Source organism: Pristis pectinata, chromosome 22, assembly GCF_009764475.1.
Source record: "Pristis pectinata isolate sPriPec2 chromosome 22, sPriPec2.1.pri, whole genome shotgun sequence".
NCBI lineage: Eukaryota > Metazoa > Chordata > Chondrichthyes > Rhinopristiformes > Pristidae > Pristis > Pristis pectinata.
In genome coordinates, this window is record NC_067426.1 from 15,637,741 (window position 1) to 15,649,273 (window position 11,533).

The following is an 11,533-nucleotide window of genomic DNA, read 5'->3' on the forward strand; positions in this document are numbered from 1 at the left end:
CTTCAACCCCAACTTCGGAGGAATTCTCCTCCGTTCCTGCAGAGTTACAGCTGTCTCCGTTCCCCATCCAGTCACCTCAGCCGGACAAACCGGCTCGCTTATAAACCAGCATCGCAGCCCCGCTGTTCATGCCCCACTGCTTCCTCCCGGGGCGGATTTACACCCGTTTCCCAGACCCCGTCCGCTGATTCCCCGCTCAGACATTTACCTCCGTCTCCAGGTGAACCACGTCCACTTTGGGCCAGGGACCGGCTAACTGTGCCAGCGGCATCCTGCGACCAGCTGAGGACGCGGCTCGCTGAGTGTTTCCGAGGAGAGTTGGCCGCCCTCGGTGACTGCAGGGCAGTGCAGTGTTGCAAAGGGCTGCAAGTCACTTTGCGGTGCAGTGACAAGTCCCTCGCTTCCAACCGTCTCCTATCCCGCCAAACGCAGCCACCCTGCTCCCCAGCGCCTGCCAGTCACCTCCCTCCTGCGCCACACACGTCATCGCGCGGGGCGACGTCCCTACGTGCCGCCAGAGCCCGGCGAAGGAGACGAGGCAAGGCAGGCGGTCCGAGGTGAGGGGGCAGCTCGCCGGAGTGCTCTGGCTCCCGTGGTCTGGAGACCGGTATACACTTGTGACCTTGGAATCTTACACCATTAAAGGAAGTCATATTGTGTCTGTGCCATTCTTCTTCTTCTCCAGATATTTCCACCCTACTGTTCTGTCCCCAAAGTTAATTAGTTCTCTTCAAGACGAGGCAAAGTCATGTCCAGCCGACCTTGCAAAGTACCCTTCGTTGTAATGACACGGTGGCATACAGGCAGGGAGTAGCCCGTATAGTCCTTAGCATTGACCCCATAAAGGCTTGTGGGATCCTGTGAAACATGGGTAAAGAAACCTCCTGATGACCATCCTCAGATGATGAATCAGTGCTCCTCCATGCTGAACAACACTGACAGTAACAAAGACACAGAATATACTCTGGGTGAGGTAGCACCACCACAGATTGAGTTCACTAAGTCCTGATTGATCCTGCAGTAGTGAGTGAACCAACACAAAGGATTAACCCACTTGACCTCATCCTCACCAATTAACCTGAGACAGAGATATCAGTCCACAATTGCATTTGTAGAAATGACCATCACAAATCCGTGTGGAGACAAAGTCTAATTTTCAATCTAAGGACACCTTCCAGTATGTTATGTGGTGTTACAAAATGTATTACATGGCTAAGAACAGATCTGGCATCTCACGACTGGGCATTCAATGTGTACCATTACAATCTGGCCTGACATATCCCACACTTTACCATTACCATCAAGCTACAGATTCAACACTGGTTCAATGAATATTTTAAAAGAGCAAACAAGGAGCAGCCCCAGACATACCTAAAAATGATGAGGTGCCTGTATAATGAAACTGTAATACAGGATTACATGCAACAAAAACAGAATGCAGTAGATAAAACTAAACAACCTCACAACCAATGGATCATATAAGCTCTCTGCAGTCCTACCACATGTAGTCTGAATGGTGGTGGATGATTAAGCAGCTAATGGGAGGAGGAGTTGAGAATGATTCCAACCTGAGTGATGGCAGGGCCCTGCCAATGAATGCAACAGAAAATGTTGAAGTATTTGCAACCATGTTCAACCAGAAGTGCCAAATGGATGATCAATTTCAGCTTCCTCCTTAGATCTCCACCATTGCAGACGCCAGTCTTCAGCCAATTCAATTCACTGCCAATGATATCAAGAAATCACTAAGAGCACTGGATACAGAAAAGGGTCTGGGACAGACAACATCCCGGCTGCTTTACTGAAGACCTACATCCCAAAACAAGTTGGATCTCTAGCCAAGATGTTCCAGTATTATTACAACACTGTCAACTCTCTGACAATATAGAAAATTACTGTGGTATATTCTTTTCACAAAAAGCAGGACAAATCCAATCTGGCTAATTACTACCCAATCAGTTCACTCTCAATCACCAGTAAAGCGATGGAAGCTCGTGTCAACAGTGCTCTCAATGGTACTTGCTCATCAAAATCTTCAGATTGATACCCTGTTTAACTTTTACTGGGCTCACTTAGCTCCAGACATTATCACATGGACCAAAGAGCTGAATTTTAGAGGTAAGGTGAGAGTACCTGGCCTTGATATCAAGGCAGCATTTGACCAAGGGTAGCATCAAGCACCCTGATAAAACTGAAGTCAATGGGCATCCAGAGGAAAATACTATAATGGTCGGAATCCTTCCTTACATAAAGGAAGATGACTGTGGTTGTCAGAGGTGAATCCTCCCAGTCCCAGGACATCATTGCAGGAGTTAATTAGGACAGTGTTCTTGGCCCAACCATCTTCAGGTACTTCATCAATGACCTTTCTTCCATTATAAGATCAAAATTGGGGACGTTTGCTGATAATTGTACAATGTTCAATTCCATTCCCAATTCGTCAGCAAATGAAGATGCCCAGTCCTGCTTGCAGCAAAATCCAGATGTCATTCAGGCGTGGGTGACTAAGTGGCAAGTAACATTCATGCCACAAAAGTTCCAAGCAATAAATGTCTCCAGCAAGAAAGTGTCTACCTACCCTTGACATACATTGCCAAGAACCTCACCATCAATATCCTGGGAGTCACCATTGACCAGTAACTCAACTGGACCAACCACAGCTATAATACAACAGCCAATAACAACTATAAGAAAAGGTCAGAGGCTGCATATCTAGAGGAAAATGACTCGCCCTTGGATCCCAAGGCCTATGCATCATCTACAAGGCACAAGTCAAGAGCATGATGAAATATTCTTCACTTGCCTGGATGAATGTAGTAGCAACAACCTTCAAAAAGTTTGGCACAAAATAGGAAAAAGCAGCCTGTTTGATTGTCAGCCTATCATTCACCCTGAACAGTCATTCCTTGCACCACCAGCACACAGTTGCTGTAGTGTGTACTATCTACAAAATGCACTACAGTTAGTCACCCAGGCTAACCGCCGCCTGTGGGTTCCCCTCCAAGTTGCACAACATCCTGATCTGGAAGAATATCGCCGGCCCTTCATCATTACTGGGTCTAAATCCTACAATTTTCTACCCAGCAGCCCTGTGGGAGCACCTTCATCAGAAGGACTACAGGAATACAAGAAAGCAGCTCACCAACACCTTCTCAAGGACAATTGGGGATGGTAAATACTCTTCTAGCCAGCAATCCCCAGATCCTGAAAATGAATAAGGAAGAAAGTGCACATCCAGCTGCAGCCCTGTTTACACTAAGGCTTCATTTGTAGTGATATTGGCTTTGGGGCTTTGTCGTAAATGCCACACTTTTTGTGCTACAATGTTAATTTGCAAAGCTAAATTTCTCCCACCACAGCCATTCCATGTGGCTGATCTATAACCACCTGTATTTCATCCTGTGCACTCGTCAAAATGCTTTCTCTCTGCTTGATAGAAGTTTGGAAAACCTATAACTGGGTCTGCTGTTTCTTTATCCATGGGGAAATTGATATTGAACGAATCATTGCAACACCATACTTCATTGGCATTGTGGTGGGTAAGAAAATGTGACATAGCTGTGACTGATCTTATGCTGCATTTGCTTTCCAACACTCCAGTTGATATGTTTGCTAACTTCAACAGTATTTGAACTGACAGGGAATCCCCTTGAGGCAATCTGCTCACTCCACCATGGGGAATTAAGCTACAGCAGCAACATGCAAGTTACTACCTGTGGTGTGGGCCATTTCTTGTTGCTGCAACCTTTGCTGCCAATTTTTCTGGTTTACAGCCATTCAGCCTAGGAATTCATTTTTCACATGGCACAGCAATTGTGTCTTTTGAACAGCTGCATACAGTTATTATTTTAATGTTGAAACTGTTGCTGTGGAATCAGTCTGTACTTTAAACAGAAATGCATTCCACTGGGGGCCAAGTAAAACAGAACATGAAATATTTCAGTTTAATCTAAACAGTCTATTAATTTCATGTTCTGTTTATTTACCATGTTTTACTTGACCCTTCCTTTGGACACTCATTCCTTGCTCTAACTATTTCTTGCCTTCATCGAGCTGAAAAATCACCAAAGGTGTAAGAATTAATCTCAAACTTTATCTGTAGTGTTTAGTTTGTTTGTTCAATGTGAGTATTACTCCCATGGTGCAATAGCCTACCAGTCAATTAACAATCATAAACATAGACGAAACTGCCTTTTTTAAATTTTCCAAATCATAGCTTTATTTGTTACATTGCTACACTGACAGTTTATTCTTTGTTGATGCCACTTGACAGCAGAAGCTGTGTAGGGCCCTTAATCTTCTTAGTGTTATGGCAATACATTAATCAAGTGGGACAAGCTTTCATTACATTGCATGATACTTATTTATAATGGCTATTATTATATTGAATGTAAAATTCATGAAAACAATCCAGTTTAAAAATTGTATTTTTGCTGACATTAATGAAATAAATTGCCAGATTTAAATTTTGCACTGGATAATGGTACCAGTACAGAAAAGTTGAAGTAAAAATCATTGCAGTATTTTCTTATTGTAAGTGAGTGCAGGATGTTTGAACAGGCTTGCAATTTTAACTAGGATGATTCTAATCTGGTCTGTCTTCTTAAAACCACTCACCAGGCAAAGGTTATCGTAAAAGCCATAAGCATTATGCAACTACATGCTATATGCTTGAAACATATTACCAGTGAGCTTATCGTGTCTTTCAAAGGTTACAGTAAATAGTAAGGTTTAAATGTTCAAAGAAAATGTAATGATATGATATGAACAAACCAACATTAAGAAACACTGGGTTATGAGTAATATTAAGAAAACATTTTTTTAGCATATGTCTTGGCATGCCTAGCTGTTTGTTAAATATTTTGCAATGTGCATTCTGTACAAAAGAGTAGCCTGGAGATTATGAGCAAAGATCTGTTAAAATGAAGTTAATAATTTTGCAGATTATTTAAGAATTATCAGTAATTTTCAAGAGATTGTTAATTTATTTTGCTGTATTTTACAAATCTGTTCAGACTACTGGAGAATGATGTATTAGAGTGATATGAAAATATTTCAAATAATAGTGTGGAACAATAGAAACAGTATGCCATAATTTCAGCTGATTAGAGCCAGATATTTGACCTATTATTACCCTTACGTGGTCCATCACTTACTTATCCAATTATATCTGGAACATCCCAGCAATGATTACTCTCTCTGACCTCACACTGCTATCTTTGGAGTACCCCAGTAATCCATCTTTGGCCTCTTCCTCTTGCTTTTCTACATGCTATCCCACTGCCTTCCAACTATTTCTTGACAACACCCATCTTTTTCACTCTACCATCCCCCCTCAGTCAATCCACTGGCTCTGCTTGTTATCCATTGTCCCTTCTGGGATAAACCATAACTTCCTTCTGGGAAGCTGAAGACAGCATCTTTAGTACCACCTTCAACTCCCAAAACAATCTATATGTCCTTGGTGCTAATTTCATTCAATTTTCTAATCATTTTGTCAGGTTCAACTAAATTGCTTGCATCTTACTAGTTTGTTTGACTCCATGATGAGTTTCAAATTCAATGTTCTCCCCATCACAGAATAGACTGCTTCCACTTCTGAAACACACCCACGCTGCACCTATAATAGTCCAGCTGCTACTGAAACTGTCAATCATATTTTTGTCACTTCAGACTCCGGACAACATGAACATAATGGACCAAATAGCTTCTTCCAGTGCTGTAAATGTCAATGATTTCTATCACACTGTATATCAAAAGTAAATACTTTCACTTTGTGTATTGAAAGAAGTTCACCAGTTACTGTTCTACTACCTGTTATACAAACATTTAGTTGTGGAGAGGAAGTTCAGGTGGGCTATGTGGCAGGCTGCCAATCAGCAGCTGCCAACTTTTCACCCATGAAAGAGTTAACTCTGAAAGATGTGAGTGAATTAACTCTCAAAAATGCTTATTTTTTTTCTTCTAAATTCATTGTGCTCACCAAGGCAAAAGGAGTCTGTGCTGAGGAATTTTCCATTTCGCAAAGTGTTATAATCAAATTATCCCAATGTGGTGTCAATTTTATTCTTTAACTCAGGAATAAAATTCATATGGCACCTCCTAACCCCAAAAGAACAACCTCTGCATTTGTTCCATTTAATGCTCCAAACATCATTTAATTGTCTGAGTGAAATTGATAATTAGTGCCAGATTGGGGTTATTTTTGCATTACTGGTCTGTGCCTGCAGTCTGAGTCAAGAGCAACCACCAACAAAGGTATAAGACTCCTGAACCCCCATACACAATGGGTGCATTCATTTGGATACAATTCACTTCATTCATATCTCATATTTTCTCACGACATAGAAGGAGGTCATATGCCCCATTGAATCTATGCCACCTACACAACACTCAAGGCAATTTACAGTAGCCACTTAACCTGTCAGCATTGAGAGGGGAAACTGGAGCACCCAGGAGTAACAGGCAAAATGTACAAACTCCACCCATACAACTACCCAAGGTCAAAATCAAACCCAGGTTGCTGAAGCAGCACCAATTGGCATGTCATTGTGCTGCCCAGAGATGAAATTCCAATGAACCATCCACTTCTCCAGAAACCATCCATGAGGAAGCCACCATATATAACACTGACATATTTTTGTTCCTTGTAGCAAGGAAATACAAACTAACATGTAAACTTTCCATATAATTATGAGCTGAACATGTGTTTCTGATGTGCAACAGATGCTACATCAATGAGTCAATGTATGCCCTCTGTAAATGAGAGAACAACACCCTTTCAAATTAGCAGACAAGAAATTTATAATTATCTGTATGTTTCCTCTTTCATTCACTTTAATGTTTTTTTAAATGTTATTGAAAAGTCACTTCACCAAGACCTGTATGTATCTTACTCTTATATTCCAATCTGTTTGTTATAAAGACTAACATGCCTTTTTCTTTCTTCATTAATTACTGCCTGCATTTTAAATTCCAGAGGACACAAGAAAAGAAGCAGAATTGGGTCATATGGCTATTGAGCCTGCTCCATCACTCAGTAAAATGATGCTGTGCTTGAAGTTCACTTTCCTGCCCTATTGTTGTATTGCTGGTTCATAAAGGACACAGATGAGGAGAAGTTCCTTAATTCATAAAGTTGTAAATCTTTGGAATTCTCCACCCCAGAGTGCTGTAGGGTTTTGAGGCTGAGATCAGTAGATATTTGCCATTAATCAAGGGATATGGGAATTGAGCAGTAAAGGGACAAGGCACAGGATCATCCATGATCTTATTAATTGATAGAGCTGGTTTGAGGTGCTGTGTGCTTGCCCTTCATCAGCTCAGAGCTCTATCATCTGAACTATTTAGTTCTGTTCCAGCAGAAAAGTATGATGAACAACCCATGACTTGAAACATTAGCTGTTTCTCTTTCCACAGTATTTTCCCATTTTTGTTTCAGATTTCCATAATTTGCTGTTTTTTTTATTTCTGCAGAACAGTTCCCTCTTCTCAAAACTAAAGAGTGCTTCATGAATCAAAACAAATATGTTCCACACTACAGTGACAACTACACATTTTACCTTCTCATCTATTTCTCCTGATGACAATTTTGCTGTTGCTCCAGTAACAATCCAAACATTATTACCTGTGGGGTTCTGCCCCTTAATTGGAACCCCAGCTCCTAAAACATTCTCAGCAGAACTTCATTCCTAGTTCTTCATATATTATTGGTTCCTATATGAAAATATAACTGGAATCTCCCTGTCACACTCCAACTTCATCTCCAACTTAACCCTGGCACTGGGTCGACAATGTCATCCTGGGCACTTTTTGCAGCTGCAAAGAACAATATATATATTCCCACTAAGTTTCCCCCATCACAATTACACACCCTCCAATTCAGCATCATCCATTTCCATGGTGCCATGGTTAATCTGATCATCCACCCTGCCAACTTTGTGTTCATCCACATAGGTAGTAAGAACCTCCCACCTGTTGGATAAGGGCAACAGTAAGGTTCCTCTTGGATCCCCTAGGACCCTCTTACTTGCCAGGTTCACAGTGTTACTTTCCCATTCCAGACCTCATACCCTAACCCTAACCCTAACCCCTACATTATAGAACAGTGTGAATACATCCAGATTCCCATGCAGACAACCCTTTCCATGCTTGATGCTCTGCAGTGTCTGTATCCCCATTTTCAACACAAAAACTCTTAAATGAATTCCCTCAACTTGCAGGCACTTTGTGCACATGTGATTGTCAATGATTGCAATGGAGTCCACAAACAACCACATGTTATCCCTGTCTAACTCTGTTCAATTAAAATCTATATATGTGATTAACCTGGTTTATATGTCTAGATAAATGGTATGGGAGCAAAGATTTTAGATTCCTAGGACATTGGGATATTCTAGGGAGTTAGAACCTGTACAGGGCCAATGAGCTGCATTTCAAAGGACTGGGACCAGTGTTCCTGCATGGAGATTCACTAGTGTTGTGGGTATTGAGGAGGGGTAGGTTGTAAATAATTTGGCAGGGAGACAAGCATCAGGATGTAGCAATGAAAAGGAGAAGAAAAGAAGATAAAGGATTTGGAGAGACAAGTAGTACTAAAGCAAAAATAATCCTATTTTAGGTAGGATCAGAATAAGGAAGAGTATGAAAAGGTCTAAGGTACGTTTACAGTAGATGTACGTAAATGCACAAGCTGTATTAAACAATGTTACAGGCACAGTTAGCCACATGTGAATATACTGTTGTGGCAAATAATAGAGACCTGGCTAAAGAAAGGGCCATAGTAATTGTGTTTTAAATATTCCTGGATAAAAGTTGTTCAGAAAATATAGAGAACAGCAATAATAATTAATGATTAAGGAAAATATTTCCCTGTCGAAGAATAGGGATGTCCAGGAGTATTCAAGTGCACAATCTATTTGGTTCAAATTACAAAACAACAAAGGTGAAATAACACTTCTGGGAGTGTTCTAAAGGCTGCCAACTACAAAAAGGATTTGAGGAGAAAGTTTGCAAGGAAGTTATAGAGGTGTGCAAAAGACATAGAGCAATGGTGATGGAGACCTTAAACTGTCCTTATGTAGACAGGAAAAATAGTAAGTAAAGAATAAAGGGGCCGTTCAGGAGAACTCTCCTGACTGGTAAATTTCTGGCCCAATGTGTTAAGAAGCATTGCTGGAACTGGTCCTGGAGAATAAGGCAGGCCAGGCAGAGAAAATATATTAGTGGAGGATCATTTAGGAAACAATGATCAGAACATCTTCAAGTTTAGAACTGCTGTGGAACAATGAGAAACTTTATGGTCTAGATATATTTTTACAAGCGAGAAAGTTATGGCAATTAATATCAGAGCTCCTGACATGGCCAAAGGAATAGAGAGTAGGATAAAGCAGGAAAGAAAGGGCATATGAAGGAGGTCAGGTTGATAACACAAGTGAGAACCCAAACTGGTTACAGAAAGTTCAGAGAGAAAGTAGAAAGGAGATAAGAGCAGCAAGGAGAGACCATGAGAAAAGGCCAACAGCAAAAATGAAAGGGTATCCAAAAACCTTGTCTAGGTATATGAACAATGAACAGGAAGTAAGAGGAGAGAGAGAGACTACTCAAGGACCAAAAAGGGATCTGCTCATGGAGGCAGAGTGTGTGGCTGAGGTATTAATTGAGCATGCTACATCAATCTTCACCAAGGAAGAAGATATGGCTGCTGTCACAGCAAAGGAAGGTATAGTTGAGATACTGAGTGGACTAAAAGTTGAAAAAGCAGTACTAGAAAATCTAGCTGTACTTAGTAGATAAATCACCTTGGCCACATGGGGTGCATCCCAGCTTGCTGAAAGAAATAGGACTGGAAATTGTTGGTCGGAATTGTCCAAACTTCTGCAGATATGTTGGTGGTGCCTGCAGACTGGAGAACTCTATTTATTTGAAAAAAAGATTTAAGGATAAACCCAGCAACTAGTGGCCAGTAAATTTAACATTGGGGTGGGGAAACTCTTAGAAACAAAATTCAAAAAGAATTAGCTGGTGTTTGGACAAGTGGGGATTGAATAGGGAAGCTACGTTAAAAGCAAATTGTAATTAACTCGCTGGAGTTATTTGATGAGTAAAAGAGAATTAAATAAATATACTTAAATATTAACACATTAAAGCTAATTAAAACACATTAAAACATTTACAAATCAGTAAAAACATTGAAGTAAAATAATTTGAACTTAATCACGTGGCTCCCTTCAGAACCAGCAGCCACAGCTATCCATTAAGAGATATTAAAGCAGCAGTGGCCCTTGTACTAAATCTTAGGGAACCTGTCCTCCAGTACAAAAGATGTGGCCACATCTCTGTATTTATTATAATCCCTTAATCAATGTCATCCATGATGCTGCTGTCCTTTTTATCTCCTCACCCAGAATTTTTGTTAACAACCTTAGTGTATAGTACTTTATCAAATTCCTTTTAGAAATCCAAATATATGACATTAATTGTGTGCCCTCAAACAACCTCTCAGATATCTCATCAGAAAACTATCAACTTTACCAAATCCAACTTGTTTTAATAAATCAGCGTACACTTTCTTCCAATGGTCTATGTCTGTCCAAGTGGCTGTTAATTTTCTCCTGACTGGTCTGTAATTACTAATTATTATCCTTTTTTCAGAAAATAGAGTGGATCTTTGCAATCTTTTAGCACTTTACCATGATTCCTCTATCCAAGAATGTTTAGAAGACCATGGCCAGCACCTCCAAGGTTTCTACCCTCTCTACACTCATGAGCGTGTGGCTAGGCACAGCTCAAACGCCATCTTTAAATTTGCCGATGGCACCACTGTTGTTGGCAGAATCTCAGATGGTGTTGAGGAGGCAAACAGGAGTGAGATAGATCGGCTGGTTGAGTGGTGTCACAACAATAACCTTACACTCAACATCAGCAAGGCCAAGGAATTGATTGTGGACTTCAGGAATGGGAAGTTGGGACACACACCAGTCTTCATTGAAGGGTCAGCGGTGGAAAGAGTGAGCAGCTTCAAGTTCCTGGGCGTCAACATCTCAGAGGATCTATCTTGGGCTCAATATATTGATGCAATCACGAAGAAGGCATGCCAGCAGCTCTACTTCATTAGGAGTTTAAGGAGATTTGGTATGTCACCAAAGATTCTTGCAAATTTCTACAGATGTACAGTGGAGAGCATTCTGACTGGTTGCATCACCTCCTGCACAGGAGCTGCAGAAGGTTGTAGACTCAGCCAGCTCCATCAAGGGCACAACCCTCTGCGCCATCGAGGACATCTTCAAGAAGCGGTGCCTCAAGAAGGCAGCATTCATCATTAAGGACCCTCACCACGCAGAACATGCCCTCTTCATGTTGGTACAATTGAGGAGGAGGTACAGGAGCCTGAAGACCCACACTCAACGTTTCAGGAACAGCTTCATCCCCTCTGCCATCAGATTTCTGAACAGTCCATGAACCCATGAACACTACCTCATTATTCCTCTTTTGCACCATTTATTTATTTTTGTAACTTATAGTAATTTTTATG

General features: G+C 41.0%; 1 protein-coding gene across 1 annotated transcript in view; it reads right to left on the minus strand.

Moving 5' to 3' along the window:
* The window catches only part of LOC127581632 (ribosomal protein S6 kinase 2 alpha-like), a 144,430-nt gene extending 143,985 nt beyond the window's left edge, over positions 1-445 (minus strand). The window contains 1 exon segment of the mRNA XM_052036171.1: positions 209-445. Within this exon segment, the coding sequence (XP_051892131.1) occupies positions 209-271 (63 nt within the window). The 5' untranslated portion in view covers positions 272-445.
* Between the last annotated feature and the right edge of the window lie 11,088 nt (positions 446-11,533).